The sequence below is a fragment of the Calonectris borealis genome, chromosome 14, assembly GCF_964195595.1.
Source record: "Calonectris borealis chromosome 14, bCalBor7.hap1.2, whole genome shotgun sequence".
In the NCBI taxonomy this organism is placed as follows: Eukaryota; Metazoa; Chordata; class Aves; order Procellariiformes; family Procellariidae; genus Calonectris; species Calonectris borealis.
Window position 1 is genome coordinate 8855239 of NC_134325.1, and position 24849 is coordinate 8880087.

The following is a 24849-nucleotide window of genomic DNA, read 5'->3' on the forward strand; positions in this document are numbered from 1 at the left end:
TTGTACTGCATTCCCATGATGAATTAGAACCACGGAGACATACACTGCTTCAAGGGCAAGTCCCTAACACCTCCTACTGACTGTCACAAATGATGTACATAGTTTCTTATACATTGAATAATATTATTTCCTTAAAAGGGAGTGGAGCATCTCAGGCAGAATTCAGCCCAGAGCTATGATGGTTACAATAAAAAAACAATTCTTCAATCTAAAAGGTTTCAGCAAACAGCAAAATTACTTTGGATAAGCACTTTTACCCATAAGCAACCGTCGCTTCACCCTCTTGTCCACATCAGCTCCTGCTGTAGCGTTTCCCTCAGAAATTTCAACAGCAGCCTCTTCCCTCTCTGTAAGGAACATGAAAAAAAGCAAATGAGTAAAGGTCCCTGACCAGAAGCCTCATCTGATATCCAATACGTACACACATGCAATCGGCCGCATCGCATGCTGAAGTATCAGAGACAGTCGGAACTGACGAGGCAGAAATAATTTTTTTTTTTAAAAAAGAAAGTAATAATGAAAATCATGAAGACCCTTCAGTCAAAACCATGAGAATACTTTGCTTTTGTTGCTTCCTTACAACTCATGTTTGCTTCAGTATTCTTAACAAAACAGAAGATGTGCTACAGATATAGTGAACAGCAACAAGATGAAAGAACTAATTGAACTGTCATGAACTGTTCTGTTAAGAGCACACTGTCATCATCTATCATGGACTAATACAAGCACCAGCCAGTTATGCCTGAGCATTTGATTTCAATCAACAGACAACAAACTCTTCCAGAGACTGGAAGAGTTTATAAATCTTAAGTGCTTTCTTTACTGGATAACTGCCTTGCAAAAATTGTACTTTAATTGAATTCAGAGTTCTGGTTTTAACAGACTTACTGCTTGGTTACGCTCTCTGGCTCACGCTATACAAGAAACTGAACCTAAAATATCCTAGAGAGAAGGGAATCATCTTTGGTTAGTGACAGGCCTTGTGCTTCAGAGGGACCAGTGATAATGACAGGCTGCAGTAGTATTAGGTAGCTACTTATATAGGGAAGCACAAGTTGCCTGGACCCAACCCACTTGCTTATGCACTAGCAGGTTTCTTAGTTTTGGATTCCTTGACATTTTCTAGCCGTACTATTATGAGGAGCATTAATCATGCACACACAGTAACGCCACACCACTCTACAGTTAGTCACCAACAGAAAACTACTTCCCTCCACTGTATACTGACCCAGGCAGGTTTTCCCATCCACATGCATGATATACTTGGGGTGACACCCACAAATAGGCCCATTATCAGCATCATCACACGTATGTTGACAGCCACCATTTCCATGATTACATGTTACTAGGAAGAAAATACATGTTACATCTCACAAGTACTTCCAACATCTTTGAAAGACAGTGCTCAATTTCTCTCCAATTAGCTCCAATACGCCTTCCTAACATGCCCCTTTCCTGAAGAACTCTGTGAGACAAACACTGCAGAGGTCTCTGATGGACCTGAACTTCCATCATTATGGTGCAACTTCCAAACTACAGATACTGTAGAAACCAACAGACTGGTGTGATAGTGTCCAGCAAAGCCATTGATTCTGGTTTAATTCAAATGCACACAATTTAGGCGTGTCATCCCAGTTTAGCTATAACATACCAAATCCCATATCACTGCAAACAGAACACTATTTGTTCACTTTGGGAAACCATAAGCATATGCAGAATGTTGCATACAAATGCAGCTCCTCTGGTTCTTGGACAGTTCAAATCCTGGTCGGCATTCACAGGCAACTCCTCCTTTGGGCGTTTCTCTGCAGATGTGGGCACAGCCATGATCTTTATTCATGCAGCTCATGCCTTCTGCAAAACAGGACAAGTGCAAGAGCATCAGCATCCTCAGCATCTCTGTGTGCAGGCAACAGTCAAATAAAATCAGTTCAATACACACACAGACAACAGCCTGCTACTTCTGGGAAAACTCTACAGTGTTAGGACAAGAAGTATAAGCTTACAGATAGGAAAGGCAGAAAGTCCAATCCTGCAAAGTCAATGGCCCCAAGGTTTCTCCATCTGTGATCTTTTCTGTGCCCATGTTTTTTGACTGCAAGGTCAAAAAGCAACATCCCTAGATTTGTACAGCCTCTGCATTCTCATCCAATGCTCTCACTTTATACCAGTGGTTATAAAACCTTCTCATTTCTTTTATAAAAATTGCAAGGTGCCTGATACCTGGCAAGATCAAAGCCTAAAGTGAAGTCCTTATTTCTCTGCTTAAAAGAGTAGCCATCAGACACAGGAATGCCTAGGCCGACAGTCACAAGTCACCCCTATTTCAATTAGCGGCCTACAAAGCAGATTCCCAAAGTCATAACCTACCTCAGCAGTGACCAAGTAGTGACCAGGCAGACACGCAGATTGTACGTACGCTCTATGTTAATTCTCTTTTTTGTTAACCATTTTGTTTTCCTTTTTTTTTCTGATTTCAATAAATACCTCCCAAAATAACCCTACTGGGGATTATCACAGTGTTCTGTATTTCTACACACCTTCCCAGCTGGACAGAATTCAGTGCCGGTGCCTGCTTTAACCAAATGAAAAAGCAATGTGACACTAGTGACTTTCTTCCTTTTGCTGCCCCTCCTAAAAACCTCCTGTCATTTTTGTCTCTGACAGTTACAAGCTGTTCATGCACCAGCACTCAATGACTGCGAGAGGGCCTTGTCTGGCCTTTGCAAAAAGTTGAAGTCAATTAAACAGGGAGGAATTGTTCCTAGAATTATTGTAAAAACTTCTTTCACCTTGCCCATGGTTCAGGTAAATCAATGCCTTTGCCATTGGCAAGATGGTAACACCATTTGTACAGACACAACTTAAAGTTACACAGCAGCTGGCTGAGTTATCAAATGGGATCATTAGACCAAATTAAAAGAATAGTTTTTCTTCTAACAGTACACCACAGATTTTTGCTGAAGTCTTCTATAGTGCTACAAAATTGGGAGAGAAGACAACAGAATGCTCAGGTATATGGAGAACACACCTTTGCCATCAAATTCTCTGCCTTGGTGCATTTGGCTTTTATAAGACATGTTACACCAAAATATTCTTTCTTCTTGGTAAGAACACTTCATTTGAGAGGACTAAGCGGAGCATACTTTGGCTGCAAGGGCTTATCCCACATTACCTCAGTGAACTCAGCTGAGTTGAGCAGATGCACACTCAGAGAAAGAATGAAAAGGGTGACCATGCAGAAAAAAGGGATTGTGTGAACAATTCCACACCCTAGATATTTTTTAAACTTACACAGCTCTTTTTGCAGCCTTATTACTAAATGAAACAAAACCACTGTATTGGCAAGCAGAGGTCAGCTCGTCACCATTATTCCACTACACTTCAATTAGGTCTTGCTCTGCAGATGACTATTCTCGCCATCTGAAGCACAAGCTGCGGTACCCTTTCTCTACTAAGACAGCTTTAAGCAACAAAAGAATGGCTACTGCAGAGCCTAGATTATTCTGCTCTGCTGGCTTTTTGATTCCTTTCCCACAGTGAGGGCTCTGTAGAAGCCTAACAGGACAATGACACTTCAAATCCTGCAGCACACAGTCACAGCCCAAGGAGCCCACATGAAAGCTGTCATCCATTATTGTGCTGTCAGTCAAGGAACGAGACAACCTACGAAGCCACAAATTAGCCTCATTAACTCTTGTGGTTTTGTGACATTTCTGTTCTTAAGCATGCTATATGATTTGGTCTGTTAGCTCAGAGGCGTTAGAAAGCATTAAGAGAATTAGCGGCTTAGTTTCTGTTAACAAAGTTATTCTTTTGTCTCTATTGAGCTACCGAAGGGGAAACTGTTCAAGCAGGTATTCTGGTAAAGTTCACTGACATCAGACAAATGGTTTAAATGCTCAATCTGGGATTGCTCCGTTCTGAGTGAGCAAAATTCCATCAGGTCTCCACAGAAAGCTAAAACTGCACTTCCCAAACCAGGGCACATTTTAATAACAAAGTACCCATTGTGTAACAAGGTGCATGACCAAACCCACCAAAATCTAGCTGGCCCAAAAGACAGCATTTCAGCGAAGATACATACATCCACACATTCTAGCATTTACTGTGAAGCTGCTCCGTGTTTCCAAAGGTGGTAGAAGATTTCTACTCGGCCCCGTTTTATAAGGTTGTATTAAAGAAGTGTCTATAAAACCATAAATGTTGTGTGACTGCAAACTCTTTCATGGACACAAAGTCTCCCAGGTCACATTGTTCCAGAGCTGTTGCAATGGCAGATTGTGGTCCAGAATCAAACCCCAAACAAATTTTGGTCAAATCCCAGGACATGCTTCCCAGACACGCAATTTCTCTTGCAGGAGACCCTGCCCTAATGACACACAAGCGTCTTGGGATGGATGAGTCTCTCGGTCGCCACACTCACAGCCAAGAGAGCTGAATCCAGTGCCTGCCTGGCCTGGCAGACCCCAAGCCAGATGCGTCCTCTCTCATGACTGGACCTTCGCGAAGTTACCCAGCAAACTTCAGTGAGATCTGAGCACTCCTGTCACTGGTAAGACACGGCAAAAAGCCAGCACGGTATTTCCCTATGAGGTCATGTTAAATTAATCTCTTACATGTATGATCTGTGTTTAAGTCTTTGTCTTTTTTACACAGAAGACGTGGGGACGTCACCACAAATCTGCTAAGAACATTAAGGCTCCATTTCAAACAGGCTCAATGGGACGGAGGGAGAGGATGCAATTGTACAAAGAACTACCAGAGATTCTCCCTCTAATAGCCAAACGGCGAGGAGCATCAGCACAGCCAGCAGAACAGGACATCCCAGGAACGCTTTAATCTTTTTTTCATGCTTTCTACACCCTTGTGTTAAAGCAACTTTTTCCAAAAAACTTTCTAGTTATCACTGTTCTCCACAGTCAGAAGGACTCCAAAAGCAACAGCTGAGATGGTCCCCTATGTACGACCTTTCAGTCCACACAGTGATTTCAGATGTGGCTTTCATCCTGCAGGTCCAATTCACTCCCACTGATTCAGCCCAACAAGTAGATAGCTATGACTGTGAAATACCACAAGGGAGAGTAGCAAGATTTGTCAACCATAGCAATAGCAACCACAAGATGTACTACGCATTTACTCGTGAAAAACTCTGTTTTCCTTCAAATTTTTGTATTCTCTAATATGGAGCAAGTTAAACACAAAACAAGCTACATGTGCATGGCTGCCCTGCCAGCTACTGTAACAGCCTCCTGAAGCAAATCCATCTCCCACGTGTAGATGAAGAGCAGCTCATTCAGAGCAGACAGCCAAGGAAAAAATGTTGTGCACAACTTCCCAAGACACTCTGAGTTCCTGTGGTTTAAGCAGGGGCTAGGCAGAACCATCAGGCCCCTCAGAGCACCCCTGTGCTTCAGACCAACACAGTCATATCAGACGAAAAATCAACTTTAATTATCACTCTCCTCTAATAGCTACCTGACCTTGAGTCCCAAGTCACAGTAGGTGGCAGGGAACCCAGAGGATAATTGCAGATAGACGTAGAAGGACAGATGACCCTTAGACTCCCCCGTTACACTGCTCATCAGGAGGAATACAACAGCCCCAAGCCTCTCTAGTTCTCCTATCTCAACTCCAGTTCACTCTTTTTCTGTGTATGTGTATGTAAAGGCCAGTATTGGAGACCACTAGGAAGGTCTCTCAAGCATTAATGTATGCACTCTCTTCACTGGGCTGGGAGACAGGGAGGGAAATACTCCCGTGTTTTACAGATAAGAAGCAAAACTGAATAGATGGTCTAGGCAGTAAGTGCCAAATGCTGTTTCAATCAATGCTGTGAGGTCTCAAAAGAGCGCTAATAAAGTATATACACTGAGGGATGCATACACAAGGCAGAGAATAGAAGACCTAGTGATGAGCAGAAAAACGGAGAACAAAGTGAGGGGAAAGATAAAGCAATGAGATTTGGCTTACAACAGACCTGCCCACCCAAGAAAAAAAAAAAAACCAAACAAAAAAAACCCAAACCAAACAACAAAAAAAAAGAAAAAAACAGTGGGGAATCCCGTGGAGCACTTCTTCACAGTAATGGGGGGGAGGTGGGAGGGAAACAGTCACACCATAACCTGAAAAAATGGCTTTTAAAGAAACCAAAACAAACACTTCTGTATTTTAGTATGAAGAAAAAAAGCATTTCAGGCAAAAACAATAAGTTTTTTTTTCTTAAGACTGGTTTCCATAAAAATGTATTTTATTTAGTAGTTTTTAGGAAAAAATGCATCTTTTTTTCCTTTTGCTTAAAAAAAAAAAAAAAAGACTAAATGAAGTGAAAATTTGGTGTTATGGAAAAAAGGCCTCTTTTGCCAAAACTTTAAAAGAAATTAACCGCATCTTTAAAAATAAGAGAACCGAGGTAGAATTACAAAGGTACAATTTAGGGAACAACTATTAATGACAGGAAATGCTGCTGCTGCTGCTAGCTGAGGTACTCCAGGTACTCAGGTAGCAGCAAGTAAGAATAAAGAGAGTTGGAAGTTTTTCCTCCCTTGGCATCGGACAAGACAAGGAGTTCAAGCAACTGATTTTCATCCTTAGATTCATCATCCGTGCACACAAACAGACATCTCTGCTAGCAGGCAACATGAAGGGAAACGTCTTGCCCACCACTGCAGCCTTCCCGCTTGTCCCCACTCCTGGCTCAGCTCCTGCAGCGGGAAGCTGAGCAATGGCCTGAGAAATCACCGTGCGTCAGCAGACCCCTGTGAGACCAAGCCCAGTACCAGAGAAGCTGAGAATACAAATTCTTAATTCAAACAAAAGATCAATTCAGCTACATCAGATGACAGCCACCTCAGCGCACTCATCTGTGGATGGCCATATATGTCTATAAATGTTGATCTCTTCACTATGGGGATTTTTAAAGTGAGATTTGTTTACTCATGCTCAGATTCCTCTTATAGTCATGCCAACGATAAGCCATAGATTAAAGAAAGCTTTGCAGCTTTAAATACTTCTCAGTAAGATATTCACTGTACAGTTCAATGGACAACTCCCTGATCTGAGCAACCACTTTAAAGTATTCCCTAAGGGCATCCAAAATAATTTTGTTCAATCCAATGTCTAATTAGATATCCAAGGCTCTCTGATCTCTCAAAGGTCGCTTCATAAAGGTTTCACTCAAAACAAAGAACATGATTTGAATACCTTTGGGGCTGATAAACAATAAATCTCTTAGCTGAAACCTAAACATTGTACAGGGAATCTAAAAGGTACCTGAAGGTAATGCAGGTATTGCCCTGTAACCAAAGCCAATGGAAACGGTCAGAACTCACTGTCCTTCAATTTGTTGCCATCCCCTGGATCAGGACACAGCTTAGCTGCACAACAGAGCATAAAGTACACTGGGAGTACAGCAGTACAGCCTTAACAAGCACAACACTGCAGACATACAGGTGGGATCAAAGGGGCAGAAGGGATGTAAAGAGTCTTCAAAGTCACTTAGAAGATTCTGACACACTGTTCCTTTTAAAAGGAGTGAGGACTTCCAAGACCCTTCACAGCTTTGAAAAACTTAGCCTAAAAATACTTTTGAAGCTGCTTTAGAGATTTTGCAGTTAGCTTCTGTCGAGAACTCCTGCTTGGTGCCTGGAGGGAAGCAGCCAGTACCTTCTGAGCGGTGGATGCACGTATGCTGGTTATCACTTAGAAAGAACCCTTCCTTACAGCGACATTCATAGCTCCCCACAGTGTTGACACAAACATGCTGGCAACCACCGTTGTTGAACATGCATTCATCTGTATCTGAAAGAGAGAGAAAGAGAGAGATCAGCTTTGTACTAACACCAATACACTCGTGTCGGCAGCAGCCACTCAACATGCAGTACAGACAGACATCTACTCAGCATGTAACCACCCAGGCACCCCAGGCTAGCCTGTTGTTGTTGTTGTGCTGTCACCCTTGGGAAAGTGTATTTTTGCTGCTGCTCTTCCCCTGTTCACAGTTTGCCCAATCAGTCACAGGGCTCCCAAGAAATGCTGGCCAACTAACCAGGTTACAACTAAGGCAGAGTAGCCTCGGTGCAGCCAGAAGCAGGGCTCCACACCCCACCTACGTGAACGTCCCCTGCCTCTCAGTGCAGCTGGATAGTACCACCGCCCAGCAGCCTAGCGCATTTACATCTGGGTTGAGCATCCATACGTTGTTCTGTCTTGCTCAGTGGGACGGAACTTTGGTTCCAAACCCATCCAAGCTATAAAAGGTGTTTTCCCAGAAAGCTCCCCATTCTGCAGCAAAGGTAGAACAAGAAAAATACCAACCTCAAAATAAATTTAGCTTAAAACCTACCTCCTGCTCCTTACTTTCACTCTAGCTAGAATTCACACATCACATCTGTTCTGATGCTCAGTTTGATTTATTATCCTCCTCCCTCAACTCTAGGTCATCACCACTTACCATCAAGGTTGCTGCTGTGTTGCCCGACTGCAGTCAAGGACAAGAGCAGAAGTTCTGGAAATAGTTTTAATGTTGATTTTGCAATATTCAGAGCTTCAACAATAGCAGACAATATAGAAAGGCTCTGCTTGCAAGATAACCAAGAGAAACAAAGAGTAGAAAAACTTCAGCTAAGGCTCTGAAAACAGGATGCTCATCCCAACCTCCAATTCTTTGGAATTTTACCCCTTAATAAGCGCAGGTTTTTGTAACCACTACCAGCAAAGAATTTCCCTACCCTAATTTTCAGAAATGCCCATTTGAACAGGAAGTAAAAATGCTCAGTCCCTTAAAAACAGGACAAAACATGGCTGAGACAAAGCACGGGTCTCATTTGCAAATTCATACGGAACATCGTGTTTGCTCCCTGTTCTGTTCATTGTTCCTGTGCTAATAGTACAATGTTTTTAATTTAACATTGTAGCATTTCTGGCATAAAACAGCTGTCTTCTAAAAAAAGGAGAAAGAGAAAGGCTTTTAATAAGAAGCATAACGTAGTATTACAACAGATTTAATTTCTACTGAAGGCAATGAGTAAGCCAATTGGATGCAAAAGAATGTGACCTGCTGTAGCAAAAAGAGCGGCTGACATATCTCCATCACAGAGAAGCTGAGTATTTGAGAGTTCTACAGTGATGTGAATGTGCAAACAATCATGAATAAACATCCAACATGAGCCTTTAGTACTGCAGATTTGAACTCCAGCAGATGTTTCTGTCTTACAGACCTTGGAAAGCTTTCAGAAAAATCATCTCTTTCCAACAAGTAATTGTCTATTTGGCTTAAACCCAGGCACACAGCAGAGATCTTCAAAAATAAGGGTGAGAGGAGGGCAACCCTGGCGTGAACAAAGTAAATAAACAGATTAAGAGAAGATGTGATCCAATTTGCTGCATGCCAAAATATTTATTTAACGTTTACATCACATCTCAAAATTGGCAGGTCAGTGGTAAAAACTTCATTGTATGTCAATGACATTTTATTTTATTTTTAAAACTCTGCCATGCAATACTGAGCAGCTTCCCAGTAACATAGCAGATGGTAGATTTTGGTCTAAGTTATGTCTAGGTCTTACTGATCACAAACAAGTCAGCTGAAGTATGCTCTAGAGGGGCTACTGAATACAAAGAGAATACACCCTTTGGTGGCATTGTAAGAGGCAATGTGTTCGTTCGCATTCAGCCCTTCATGGTAACCTCAGCTGAACTCCACTGTGTGTTTACACAAATGCGCTAGAGAAAAATAAGATGGCCTTCCTATTATTTTAAAGTATCAGCAGATATTTTGCTTCCCCCTCTACTTTCTTTCGTGAAATACTTGGAACTTCATCCTCTCCTCCACTTACACCGTAACAAAGTTAACCAGGTTCCCAGCAGGTAAAACCCAACACAATCCCACTGGAGACTCCAGAGCTTTTCTGACTTGTCCCAGCAGAAGATACAGCCCAGGGATGGTCTGATTCCCCACCTGATACGCCATACGCTGCTGGGAAATACCCCCGCCAAGCTAACTACAACCTTAAAATTATGCTGTGAGAGCAAGTTTCCCTCTGACTGACATGGGCATGGAAGCCTGCCCGGGCACATCCACACTCAGTGCAGCGCAAGAGAAAAACAGAGCCATCTCTGAAAAAGTAAATGGGACAGGTACCACAGCGCAGGGCAGAGCCACACAGGGTACCCAGCGTGGGTCCAGGACGCAGGACAGCTTCATCGACATGAGGCTCTGTCCCAGGGAAATCACACTGGCAGCATACCACACTGCCAACAGGCTGGCAACTCATGCATCTCTGTACGCTGCCGCACTGTGTGCTAAAGAATACTACCACAGTGAAACCACAAGGTCTTGTTACCCGTTCTTAAAAATTTTCACCTGTTGGTGCACAAAAAGAAGGAAACTATCGAGGTCTTAAATAAAGAAAAGAAAAAGAGGGTGAGAGAGAGTGTGCGCATGTAGGGTCAAGGGAGCGTTGCCAGGATTGAACACATTTCCAGAGTGGCGTACTTTGCTTCACACTAACCACCCAGGGAAACGCCAAGCATTTGGCTTAGCTCCTCTGTACTTCAATGGCCTCTATCATATACAGCTACTGCACACTCCTAACTGTCCTCTCCTTCCAGCTTGCATGTCAGGAAATACTCACACAGTAAGAAGCCCACATGTTATAGATGTATGAGACAGAAGATTTCTAAGCCTGGAAACACACCTGAGAACGGATCCTAAACTAACTTTGGGACAGAAAAGGCAATGATAGCACATGTTCTTTTACATAAACTCATTTAGCGTAATAGTAGATGGCACTTCACACGTTTTAACCCAAAGCACTTAACAGAAATGTAGCACAATTATCCTCATTTCAGAGGTGCAAAGAGCCACACTGGGATGGTACCTCAGTATCTGGAATTCCTTAGTCCCTTATGTAACATCCTTCTCTAGCTGAGCTGATTCAGCCCAACAGATCGCCATGCGTTTCCCATGGATGCAGTTAAAGGTTATGTTAGCATCACCACTCGCAAAGTTCATGAACACACTTCTTACCCAGGCAGTTGTGGCCATCATGAGCCAACATAAAGCCATCGTAGCAAGTACAGCGGTAATTTCCTGGAATGTTGAAACACTCGTGGACGCAGCCTCCATTGAAGTCATTATCACATTCATCAATGTCTAAGGAATAAAGCAAAAGTCAATATGATGGATGCTTGCTTGAGTGTTATAGGCAGTTAGAGATGCGACTGTGTAAATGCGAGCAGCAACTGCTGTCCGAAACCATCATTGTCTTGCAAATAGACTATACTTAACACATTACTTGCTGAATGTTTCTAAAGTGACAAAATGCCCTGAGATTCCCCATGTAGCTTTACCTTATAGTTTTTAAGGCTGCTGGTTAAACAACAAACTAATTATTAGACCAAGTGATATTACTAGGTGAAAAGCCATGCAACCTGTCTGCCTTTGATTTCGTAAACAAGAAGTAAATCAGGTGAAGAAACAATGACTATTTTGATTTAAAATCATCCTCCATATGCTAAGCCATTATTTTTAATGGCTTTGTCGTCTTAAAAATACCTCATGCCGACACAGGCAGAGCACAGCGCTTCCATCACTTTACCTTCACATTTCTTCCCTTCGCCAGTGTAACCCACTTTGCACATGCACTTGTACAGCTTCGGGGTGTTTTGACAAATAGCATCTGGGTGGCAGTCATCAAGCCCCAAGGCACATTCATCCACATCTGTGAAAAAAGAAGATTCAGAAGGGATGTCAGAAGGTGGAGAACAGGGCACGTCTCCTGTGCACATCACTGACGAGATGATGTAAGGCTGAGCGCCTGTTTGTGGTGCGTGCGCGCATATTATATGCATTTGTGAGTCAGGACAGAAACACGCAGAGACTGTATCTGAACTTCAATTTGTATAATGCTCTATCTGCATACAGATGTATTTGTATGCAATTCAGATAAGCTTGTGTTAAGCTTTTGCACCCACTTATACATACATCCAAAATAATCTATTATGGGCTAGATCCTCCACAAGATTTAGCTGACAGTTTTACAGAGATTCATTAGAGACTGTTAATCTTTCTGGTTAGCAAAAAACAGTTATTGAAAGAGTTTTTCATCATGTCTGTGACATCACCCTCAGGAAGCCCAATGATTTTAACAAGGGGAGTGTACAGAAATGTACTTTCAAAGTCACCACCAACACGTTACAAGACTGACTTACCATTAAACAGATGTATGATTTATAAATAATGCCAATTTTTTTAATACAAGCATAGTATCTGGTGAACAGCATTGACAAATCACCTTGCCAGCCATCACAAAGCACAGCATACGGAAGCAAAATATCCAGGTGGAAACTTCAGAGCAGAGGAAGTGAGGAGAAAGGGAAACACCAACAGGAGGAAGTCCTGGAGACAAAGAAGTGTAGACAGAAGAAGAGGAAGAAAAGTTATGGGCAGCAGAAGACATCAGCAGAAGTTTTTCATACAGCAGGAGAGAATTCAAACACAGAAACAGGAAGATTTCCAGCAACTGGCTAAAAGGAAGAATTGGAGAAGCAGCACCCCACATAGGTACAAAAAGTGACTCCCAAAATAACAGGATGAATTGCAGGAGTATCAGTAGAAAGTGACTACTTAAATAGTCAGCCACTTTTTACAGTTGGGATCACTTTCTAACCGGGAATTTCAGCCAGCACCTCTCCCATTTACAATTATAGCATTCATCTTGTTTTTTCTTTTTTTTTTTTTTTTTTTTTTTTTTTTTTAACCCCAATCACAAAACATGCCTGTAGGTACTGCAGCAGTTGCCAACTTCAGAAAGTATTCATGTAGTTTTAACTCCTAATGGCATTTGGCAGCGGCAAACAAGGCAAAGAGCCAGTGCTACAGCAGCAGTGCTCTCCTGGCTCTCAGGTGCACACAGAACCAGTTACAACGATGGGGTCCTCAGATACCACCCCCAGAAAGCAAAGGGAAGGTGGAAAATAGCCAGAGAGAGCGGCAGAAGCCGCTTCCCCTCAAAGCGGACAAGTCAAGCCATTTAAAAATAGGGGAAGCAGCAAACTGAGGGAGCAAGTCATGCAAGGAGGGGTGCAGGGAACTGCTGAGGGACCTCCAGCTAGTGGGATTCAGGTAGACAGGGCAGGAGGAAAGGATGGGTAGGGAAGGAAAGACAGCGGGCAGAAAGAAGCGTTAGCCGCACGCGCTGGCTGCGTACCCCCTGCCCGGTAAGCTCTCCCCTTCCCAGCCCGGGCCGGGAAGGCAGGGGGTCACACCTGCAAGGTGGGTCCCAGAAAACACACACCAGGGAGGGGGCTTCTTTCAAAGCTATGGCAGAGACGTCAACTAGATCTCATGCCAGCGGCAAAACGGCCGTTCTGCTATTTTATTTTTACACTAAACCTCTATGGTCTGCAGCGCACAGGGAAGAACAGCAGCAAAAAAAAGCAGGTTTAATGCATACAGAAGTATGGAAAAGAGGACTAGAAAAGAATCACTAGGCACAGGGAGCGGGATTTCCTCATGTAGTGACAGTAGCCTGAGTTGAAAAGACCCTGGAGGAGGGAGACTAAGCAAACATCGCAGCCTTAAACTTGGCAGTAAGGCGGGCGTGGAGGAGGCTGCAGGAAGAATTACTGGGTTTATTCCTCGGCGACCAAAGGCAGATGAAGCCGTGACATACGCAGAGTTTACTTCCCCGCTCCCTCGGCAAAGGTGAGACGTTACCCGGGTGCCCTACCCCCGGGGGTCAGCCCTGCTCCCAGACGAGACCGCCTGGAAACCGGCATTCGAAAGGCACCAGGGGTGCCTGCAGCGCCCCGCGAGGAGCGGCCCCCCCCCCCGCTTCGGTAACGGTCCCCGCTCGCCCCACCTCACCTCACCTCACCTCGGTAACGGCCGCCGCTCGCCAACGGCCTCCCTCGGCCGCCCGCCCCCCCACCCCGGGCGCTGGCCCCCGGCAGCGACGGCCAGGCGCCCCGAGGGGACAGCCGCCCGCCGGGGCCGCCAGGTGCCCCGCGGGGGGAGCCGCTGTCCGGGGCTGAAGGCGAGGCGGCGGCGCGGCACTCACCGGGCAGGGGCAGGGCGGCGGGGGCGCCCGGCGCGGGCAGCAGCAGGAGCAGCAGCGGCAGCGCCCGCGCCCCCGCCGCGCCGCGGCGGCCGCCGGACCCCATCGATGGCGCTGCGGCGGCGGCTGCGCTGCTGCTGCCGCCGCCGGGCGGGAGGAGGCGGCGGCGGCGGAGGGAGGTGTCTGCGGCGGCCGGCCCGCCTCGCACTGACAGCGGGCGCGGGGCGGCGGGGCGCGGCGGCGAGGGCTGGGCGGGCCTCCCCTGCCCGGGCCTCCCTGCCCTCCCCGCGGGCCCCGCTGCCCCCGCGGGCCGCCCGGCGGCACCCAGGGGCGGTGAGCGCACCTCCCTGCACGCGAACCCACATTAAAACCTCGCATCAACCGCACCAGCGCACCCACCCGCGGCACCGGCGTTCAAACACCTGCACAACACCCTAAACACAGATGTCCCGGAGAGCCGGTGCTTCCTGAAGGTACATAAAATACCTCACACGCAGACTGTGGGTGCCAGCGGCAAGTGTATTGGAAGCGGTGCTCCCCTTTCTGGAGCAGCCCATAAAACGGTCTCTTTCTAGTAGGGACAAGCCCATGCGAAGATCCTGTATGACTGCATCCTGTCAGCCCAGATACACACAGCTCACTCGAGCCTTGCTTGTGTTTCTTCAAAAATACAGTATTACAGTTTTTACCAAGTAATTACACCCCACTGCAGCACATGAAGTCCCCGTCTGAAGGCCGTACCAGAACCCACAACATCACACCACCACCCCCAGCCCCATCCCACCTCCTTTCCCAGCCAGGGATTTCCCACAGCTGTCCTTCCTTTGGCAGGTAAAAGTGGCCTATCCATTATTCACTGAAATTGTAATTTCCTAAATGTCGTTTGACCTTTCATGGTGCAAGCGAAAGCAGGCAGTACTCTTTCCTACCCCTCCCTCCTATCCCCATTTCGCTGCCCTTTCTCTTTTGTTTTGTTCTGTGAGAAATACCGACCTATTTCTAGTTGTAAGGGTGGTTTATACACATTAGTAAATCTTCAGGGTGAAACTTTCCCTCAGTCTTTGTCTTTGTTTCCTTAATGGTAGCTATAAATTACCACTTTCCTTTCTCACTGGAGCATCAGGCTTCATTGCTTTTGAAATGATCAAAGTTATTCTCTTCTAAAATCCAATGAGAAACAACCTATTGTATCTCCTGGACGGTTTCAGTCTTAGTCAAACTAATCTATAAATGCATAAAGCTGCTCATTAAACTCTCCAAGGATTCTCCAGCCCCGCACGACACCCCAAGCATCCCCTACAACAAAAGTAATAAATGAATGAAGAATTTCTTGACGGTTTCCATGATCTCATGAATAAACAATCATACTTACAATGGGAATTCGCACATCCACGCACCTCTCATCCGGGGATATCAGTCAAGGTGTCTCTACAAACAGTTCTCCCAAATGCACAGAGAAGCCATCTCCCATTGAGGCATGTGACTACAAGCTACCCTGCCGAAAAGCTGTTACATATTTCAGACACTTTCCAGTCAAGGTTCCTCAATGAACTTGACCAATATTAGTTTAATTAAAATTCAGCACAAGATTTGACAAAAGACATAAAATCTACAAATGAAGAGTGTAGCAGAAAAAACAGTAAAAGACACTGAGGAGAAGAGCCATATACCCAAACTAAAGCTTTCTGAGACACAGTAAAAGCAAAGCATCTTATTTACTTCTGTAAACTAAAATATAAAGTGACACAAATATTTGGGAATGCCTGAGTTAGATCAAAAGATCTCAACACAGCTTGGAAAACAAACAGGAAGAATATTAAATTTATCTTAGTTAATTAAACCATTTCTTATATATATCTCTCAAAGTGCTTTGTGAAGGATCCTAGCTATTATTTCACATATAATACTCATTTGTTTATGATGAAGAATTGCCATTAAATCTCTCTTTAAAGACACAAAACAGACAGAAGCTCAGACCTCAACTCGGATGTCTTTCTGTAGCCTTCTTAACTATTTCTGTTCAACTCCACAGTCCAAGTGACAGATGACCACACTAGGTACTAAGATCTTTACTGGGAGAGAGAAGCTAGAAAAATTCTTAAGATTCAACTTCAGCAGTAAGTTAACTATGGTCAAAGAAAAACAAACATACCAGGGGTAGTTCAAGAGGAAGAGACCCCAAGTAGCACAGTGGATTTTTTTCAGCAATTAAAAATAAAATAAAAGCACAAAGTTTTAGGGAGGAAAATAGCTACTGGTAAATATCTGCAAGAAGTGTATGCAAACAGGGTATTTTCATACATTATGCATAGTGATCCTAAAACCAAAAGCAAAGTTTTTGCTCATCTAGATACTATACAGCATTTTAGTCTTGAACTAAATTTTCTCAGTATTGTGTGGACCAGAGTCCCATTCAGTCACGTTTCACAGATGCTTTGGGGGAAGAGAGGTTTGGCTGTCTGATGTTTGGAGAAAGGCTGCACACCAGAAAACTTGTCTGCTTTTTCGAATTGTACCAATGTGTGTGCCGCCTTACAATATTGCAAAACCAAGAACTTCTTCCTGCTAACACTGTCTGATCTCTTTGGACTGCTAGGAGCACAACACTGCTACGAACACTGTCTGCTGCTCCAGAGGAACTCTTCCACACAGACAAGATGCCCAACTTTCCCCTGCCCTCCACTTTAAGTATCACTCAAAGTTGCCTCACGTTGAGAGATCGAGACTAAGCTGCCACAGAGCAGCTGGATGTAAAAACTACTCCACAAATTCTGCACCTCATCTCCTGAGCAGAGTCGAATACTTTTGTCTGAAAATTTGGCATAAAAACTGCTTTATAATCCTTGTTAAATTTTATTATTTAATGATAAGCAAACATTATTTGAAAACATCTTGATTGCCATTTCACTTGTACTTTAATGTAGTGAGAAGCAGTGGGTCTGCTGGGCTGAGCAACAGCGCATCATATTGACCCAAAATTTAACACAACTGGGCGAGCACAACGAGTGCTTGTGACAGAAGCTGAAAACAACTCGGGGGTGGGGGGGGGGGAGATGCCAGAACAAAAAAAAGAAAGGGGCAGACAGACAAGTGAGGAAATACTTTCAAATATTGAATTATTCCAAAGCTTTTCACACACATCATGTCTCAGAGCTGTAGTTTCAAGTCTTGCTCATCTCCATAGGTATACTGGGTTTTGAACAATTATTTTAAATGCATCACTCAAACTTTTGCACTTACACTTTCCACCTTAGCATCCAAGGGTTTTCCAAGCTACCAAGTAGGTTGTTGAGTTCTACATAAAATAACACATCTTCAGCAATCAAGCATTCAGTTTTGCAATTTAACAGTGGCTTTCCTTCGGAGCAGGACCTGCACATGGCTTATCTCAAATGAGGAAATCTGGGATTCCTCTGGTGACAAGGAGTCTAAAAGACCCTCTAATATAATTTATACTCCTTGTCTAAGTCTTTTTATGCCACTGGTAGAAAAACTTCCCTGAAACAAACATCATATCCATCAGTGATATTTTAAATGTTGTAGGATCTGTATCTTAAAATGCCACTGTCACTGAAGAAGAACAGTTCCTGTTTATTGCAGGACTGAATACGGTATGTTCTATTAACGAATATACAACTTTGAGTTAATAGGGAAAAAGGGAGACTTTTTGCTATGTGAAGTAACTTTTAGACAAAGATCTGCTTGGTGCAGCTCTTTGACACTTGTACTTTGTAAGAACTTTCCAAGTCATCACTGCAACAAATCATAACACAAGCACATTTCTAGACCCGTGTGTTTGGACCCGTTAGTCAAAAGACAATCATCGCCTAGCACTCAAACTCTCCTCAGCAACAGACATTAATAAGCATCACCTTCTATAAAACCACCTCAGACCTGACCCTTGGAAGAGCGCTGTGAACCCAGCAGTTGCACAACACACTTTGCGCACCATGGCCCCTGTTCTTTTTGTTCCTTCCCCTTGCAGGAAGTCTGAAAGATTCGAGGCCACCCGTGATGAAGTGAATGTGTTTCTGAAGCCGTGCTTACCTCACAGCTCCATCCAGGCCTGCCCCACGTCCATCCTCATAGTGCCCTGCAAAGGAATTAGAAGCAGCAGGTCTAGTAAGCCCAGGGAATTGAAACGGTCTCAGTTTCCAAGAGAGGCAGGTTTGGCGTCTCACACAAGCGCGGCACGCCTGGCAGCAGGTACCAAGTTCACAACTGCACCCCCCCAGACCTGTCCAAGGCTCACCCACCAGCACCACCTCATCAGAGCATGGGGCAGGCTGAGTTCACCCTCTCAGCATCTCCCCCAGCGAGCCCAGAGGATGACACCATCAGTTGTTAGTAGTGCAGAATCACTGCCTGCTCAGGAAGACTGATGTGGTTCCAAGAGAGATCTTAACACTTCTTATTTTACTTTGCTTAAAAAAAATCCTCCACCACAGACCAGGGTGTTGTAGGGGGAGAAACAAAGAGAGGTGAAGGAAGCAGAGATACCTCCAAATAATGATCAAACTCCTTTCCTTCTGCATTTTCCCTAATGGTATAAAACGTCCAATGATGACCTCATACAGTTTGACACAGAGTGAACCCCACCAAGTTCAGAATAGTCCTAACGTGAACCACTTTTCCCAGGCTGAGAAAATCACTGTCTGTATTTGTCAGCTTCAAAACAGAAATTTGTCAAAGCAGAAGTTAGCCACTGCTAACATGCAGGTCAGAAGAACAGGCAAGTCTCTCCGGCTATAGCTCACAAAAGAGTGGGCAGCTCCCCAAAACACAGGAAGAATATTGCACCTGAAGGATGAGTTTTGCTGGGCTACTAAGGAATGGCAGAAACCGTACAACATGGGGGAAGTGGCATTCAGCCTTCTTACCTATTCCTGTCGTTGTACGTAGGGAGGAACCACAGAATCAGAGCGACTGAGGTTGGAAGGGACCTTTGGAGGCCATCTTGTCCAACCCCCCTGCTCAAGCAGGGATGTCCTGGCGAGTGCATTTTGGATGAAGCAGGAGATGAAAGTGAGTAAAACTGACTTGGTCTCCCTGCTTCTCACACAATTGACATATAAAACTTCCAGGCTATAGGCAGCAGAAAAGCATAACCACAAATGAGTTGTGCTCACATTTGTTTACTACTCCACTCAAATCTAAAAACTAGATTTAAGATACAATAAGGCAGGCAAAACCAATTTCAAGGTGAGGTAAGCAGAGCAATATCTAATGAACCAAGATTATACAGGGCTCCACTACGTCGGTATGTACTTCAAATCATTAAAAAAGTGAATGAATGGAGAGGGAAGGAACCGTACTTTTGCCTCTGTGCCAGTACAATCCCTCCACCCAGTAATTCCTCCTCTGGGACTATCTGTCAAGTTAGATCTTACCTGGGGCAAAGATGGGGTAAAAAAAGCAGGAAACAGGCAATACAGGCAATAATGTTTGGGCACGCATGTGTGCCACAGATGTTGTCAGAGTCTCAGAGATGGAGGACAGTGCTATTTTCTCACTTAACCTTCTATTTGAAGCATCAGATAATTACATTTCCAACAATTCCTGCTCCTTTGTATGGATCCTCTCACATAAAGAGAAAGATTAAGTACATGGTACAGAGAGGTGACTAATTGTATTTTTCAGAATATAAAATTTTGAGACCTCCACCAAATCTGGTTATTGGTATCGAAAGTTTTTGTAAGGTAGGAAAAAAGCTAATATAAATGGCAGCACATATGTGTGCGTGTGTACTCACAGATACCTTCCAAGATCTGCATTAGTCCCTTTGCCTTCCTGTTCTCCCCATTCCCTGAGTACCGAGTAGGCGTCTCTTCCGCTGATGGCAGTCTGACCGACAACAATTGCTTGCAAGAAGGCTACACTGGTAGGGAGGAGGCATGTAGTTGAACAGATCAGATACAAAACTGTACAAAAAAGGTCTCCTGAAATCAGACACTAAAATGTCATACGTACCTGCAGTCAGGCAAAGAAGAAAAGATGATTGGCCAAATTATAATGAGAGGCTTTTGAAAATAGCACATTAATGCTATTTCTCATGTTAGAAGACAAATTTTATTGCAATTCAGCAAATGAGCTACATCTGTAAAACTGTTTTGTATATCCAATTCACATTTAATGTCCAATGGATTGAAATGTCACAGGAAAAATAAAAAAGGAAAACAGTACCTGGTTTTGTCATTATAATGTAAACTTCAACGCCCGCCCTTAAAAAAAACAAGCCAGTGATTTCCCCACGTAGTAAAATATATAGTTTATAAGATATTGATGCTCTATCTTAGTTTAACAGCCAATCTCTAGGTATAAAACAAAGAACTACAAAGATGTGAAGTACTTGTACAATATCTTCAAGTATTTTCAAGTATCCTATAGATCTTGCACTATGGACAAAAATCATTTGACAACATACAGGAAAAAGTTAACTCTGAATAGTTTCACTGCAGAAACCTTAACATATTCATGAATTCAAAACACATCAAAAATATGGATCATCCGGCTAGTAGGTCCCATTTGAACAATTTGAAAAATACTTTTCGTAATGGAAAAAGTTGTGGAATAGTCTTCAGTTCATGAATATGTTTTCAGCTACAGAACGTCAGATGGTTAAGTTTATGGCAGTAAAGGCTATTTTTTGTATAAACTTATTGTCATAGTATTTCATTACATTTAAAACAAGTCTTTATTAATTTGCATTTTCTTTTCATATAAAGTATCATTGTATCAACTCTGACAGCATTAATCAAAGAAGCATAAATAATTAATAGGTGATAGCCTGTTTTTTCCCCTCAAATCAGGTATCAGCCTGTAAACACATTTGGCCAATTGAGCACTATATATTTACTGCAGTATGAATTACTTACTTTTTATCATTATATTTCTCTCTACAGAATGCATGTCTGCTGTTAAAAAAAGATTATCTTTTCCCATTAACTGTTAAAAAAAAAACCAAAACACAAACCAACAAAACAGCATAGCCACATTAACCTGCACCTACCAAATCTGCTCCCGTACTTTACAAAAGTAACAGGGAAAAAAAAAGTTACAATTGCATTATTCTATAGCTCATTTCTGAACAAAAAATGCAATGCAGGTTTTAAAAAAGGAAATGGATTTTACAAAGCTCAAAGTGTAAAAGACGCCAACTACACCATTTGTTCTTATACAGAGTCATCCAATTCAGCAGAATGGCATGGAAGGAGCAAATGCTGGATCCTAACGTTATTGTGTGGGACTGATGCTAGCTACACCAATGAAAGAAGTAGGTTGGTTTGTGGTAAACACTGAAGAGTGGTAGGGATTATGGCTGCTGCTACAGACTGAACTGTTCTTGGATACATCAGCCAAATCTCTTCCCGAAACCAGAAAACAGCAACAGCTAGCACAGAGCTACATTTAGTATCTCAGTCGTCCTTGGTGGCCTCTGGATCCAACAAAACCAACATTTTTTCTGCTGCATTTCAGAACCTTCTACTGCTCTTCAGTGGAGCAAATCCTTCGAGACTCAAAAGTCCATACCAAAAAGTGCTTTGAATCCTAATGGGATTAAGCATAGTCCCCCCTGTGAGAGAAGCAGGAAGGGTCTATCACATAGAGGTTTTTCCTGTGAAAATAAAGTAACTGAGGAGCTGGGAAGATGACCTCTGCATCCTCCTTTTGTGTCTGGACAGCTAGCACGAACAGGGTGCTGTCACTGATGGACAGCTTCATCCTCATGTGCTAGCCAAAGAACCCACCACTTGGGAACCAGCAAACCCCAGCCTGTGTCCATCCCAGGTATCGCTAACTGTCATAATGAGGCCAAAAAGATCCACATCAAAGCAAGCCATTAAACCAATGGCATCATGCCACACTAGGTGAACTTATGTAAAGGAGGAAAAAAAAAAAACCCACCAAACTTAATTCAAGGTTAATTACCTCATGCAAGATAAAATTAATCCATACTTCATATTATGACAGATACGGTTTTAACAGGATCAACTAATCTGTTAAGGTCAAAATAATTAATTCAACCCTCCTTTCTCATGTAGACATATTCCCTGTGAAATACACAGGCCTAGTAAAGTTGTCTTAAATATAGCTGAAAGCACTGTAAAAATTTTTTTTTTGCTATTATTAATACATAAATAAGCAATTTGGGGCAAGCGTATAAAGATTATCCCAACATATTAAGTTGAATACATGAAATTCTTAGAATAAAGTACATCTGTTTTATTTTTGCCCTTCCAAAGATGGAAAAAATGAACGAAACCAAACCTGCTCATACAAAATGCTTCCGTGAAATGCTCCTGTAAGCTCCAGACTGTGAAAGAATTCACACCCACCCAGCATGAGGAGTGGATTGGACATTGCCCTTGCATCTTCCTAATGCTACTGTGAAATCAAAAAAGAATCTTGCTCTGATAAGTAGTGACAAAGGAACTTCTCAGTTTAATAATGAAATAAATAGGACAAAAGTAAAAATAGTCAAAAATTTAATACATGTGCTATACTTATAAATTATGGAAATAAAACTATCACAAGATGTGACTAAGCTGTAGGTAAAGAAAAGGTGCTACAACATTGTATGAACCAAAAAACTTGGACTCTGCTTCTCAAAAGAGAGACAATACTGAGATAAGTTTATACAGTGGAGACCTCTTAAATACATAGCCCTGAATATCTATACAGTAATTTGTGATGCTGATAAATCAGCCTGTTCTTAAGTCACATATTCATTTCAAAGAGATTTTTATCAGAGGATTCAAACGAACAGAGATGCCTTTAGGCATTTGCCAAGTTCCAGATCTCCAATAAATTAAGCTTTCAAAAGTTTGTGTTTTATTGCAGAAGTGGACTAAAGCCTTCCCTGCTAAAAACAAAAGCATCCCAAATGAAGCAGACTGTGACAACAGGACCCAAGACATCATCATTCAAAAGGAAAAGAAAAAACCTTACTACTCGCTGTCTTTTCAGAAGAATTAAGAAATCCTTATATTTGTTAGTAAGGTATACCGTTATTATTTCGTGGGGGCATAAACATCTTTATATAGTCATCTAGCATTTAGGGAACCCACGTCCCTCTTTATTAGCAGTTAAGAGAATTACCAGCAGCAACCATATACCAAACTTCAAAAGGCTGGTTCAAGTGGAAACATTTTTGTGTTATGAACAATTATTCCAGGTTTTTCATTTAAGTGGGCTGCACTGTAAATTCTGAATTGCAACATAATATAGCCAGTTGTATCATAGAAGATCTTTTTTTTTAAAGACAAACTTACAAAACACAATGATAGGTTAAATAAATAAAAAACATCAGTTAAAAAACACGCTTAATTTTTTCTGTGCAATTACGTACCAATATGAAAAATATTACTTTGATCTCTGCACATTTCACGGTTCCGTCTCCTGGATTTCACTAAAAATAATACTGACAACAAAAATAAAGGAAAAAATGATTTGTTGACAAATCAGTGCTTTGGAGCTATTAAAAAAAGCACACATCAGATTTGTAGTTCCCTTGCAGCAGAACATGACCCATACATTAAAAATCAAACGTTGGTAATAATGTTAATATATAAAATATTAGTTTAAAAACTATAGAATGACCTTCTCAGCAGAAATGGAGTGTACTGGGGTCTATGACATACAGCATATCTGAAGGCAAGTTCACAGAATGCTGAAAGGCTCACTGCACATTTTCTATGGCAAGGAAATACTGCAGCTTTAAAATAAGCTGCACAATACTCATCTCTATCTCTTTCACATGAAAGTGTGTAAAAAGCAAATCAGCAAATAAACTCTAAAATAGATTTATACCAAAATCCTCTTTTTTACATTGAGTTTACAGCTTCTATCCATTTGCCTGTACTATTTTTTGAGTTTCCTTCAAGAAAAGTCAAAAGTTGCATTTTAGGGCCATGAACAAGTTCACGATACAATGTACTGGCAGACAGAACTTTTGCATACTAACGAGATTCACTCCTTGTTGCTTTTTTTTTTTTAAAAGATAGTTTTTTCTGTGGGACAAGAGGTCAAATATCGATGCCTTTGACAAGAGATGCCTCCAGCGTAATGTTGAACTCCTGCAAGGTCTGCAGCACTCGAATCAAAGAATTCACAAGAGTATGATCCTTAATCAGTGCTATGTCTTCATACATCTGTGCTGTGATGGGGCAGTCTGCGAGCAGGGCGATCCAGTGATGCAAAAGGTGGTCTCTGACAAAGTGGCAATTTGCAATTTGAAAATAAAAATAAAGCCAAGTTAATTTCTCATTTTCACTGACATGATTTTTATTCTTTGCCTTCTAAACAGACGTACCATCTTCTCCACATATTTTTATAAGGCGGGGAAGTAACTGTCTGTGGAACTTGTTTAAGTAGGGAGCATCCGTGAGAGATGCGTTTCTAGGCTTTCCACCCCTCACATCAAAAGATATGGTTCCCAGGAGGCCTGGAAGTCCCAAGCAGGCCCAAAGTCACGAGCCTGCTCCATTGCCTGTGCGTCAAGAGGCTTCTAGATGGTCCCAGCTTCCCTCCTACCCATCTCCTACAATGAGTAGGTGGAGGGTGGGGAATTCACCCAGCCATTAACTGGAGAGGCCTCACTAATGGACGGTTTTCTGTTTCTATCTTCCGACCTTGCTAGCTGTACATGAGAGGGAGGCTATTCACACCAGCCTATACCCTCCTCTCTTGATTCAGCTGCTCAGCTCTTTGGGATACGCAGTTTTGTATCTCAGATGTCCCACACTTCACATGCCTAAGAACTCAGTCAGGGCATGGTTCACTTGATCCT

General features: G+C 42.8%; 2 protein-coding genes across 4 annotated transcripts in view; both read right to left on the reverse strand.

The window, feature by feature from the left end:
• The window catches only part of SCUBE2 (signal peptide, CUB domain and EGF like domain containing 2), a 41407-nt gene extending 26868 nt beyond the window's left edge, over positions 1 to 14539 (reverse strand). The window contains 9 exon segments of the mRNA XM_075163128.1: positions 258 to 347; positions 1229 to 1345; positions 1729 to 1854; positions 7666 to 7800; positions 11030 to 11155; positions 11601 to 11723; positions 13299 to 13309; positions 14143 to 14353; positions 14356 to 14539. Coding sequence (XP_075019229.1) covers positions 258 to 347; positions 1229 to 1345; positions 1729 to 1854; positions 7666 to 7800; positions 11030 to 11155; positions 11601 to 11723; positions 13299 to 13309; positions 14143 to 14353; positions 14356 to 14539 — 1123 coding nt within the window.
• A 5774-nt stretch (positions 14540 to 20313) lies between these two features.
• Positions 20314 to 24849, reverse strand: part of DENND5A (DENN domain containing 5A) — a 70733-nt gene continuing 66197 nt past the window's right edge. For 2 of the 3 annotated variants that reach the window (XM_075163125.1, XM_075163124.1), the window contains one exon: positions 20314 to 24269. In XM_075163125.1, the coding sequence (XP_075019226.1) occupies positions 24086 to 24269 (184 nt within the window). In that variant the 3' untranslated portion in view covers positions 20314 to 24085. The remainder of the gene's footprint in view (positions 24270 to 24849) is intronic. The other variant, XM_075163126.1, reaches the window with a different exon arrangement.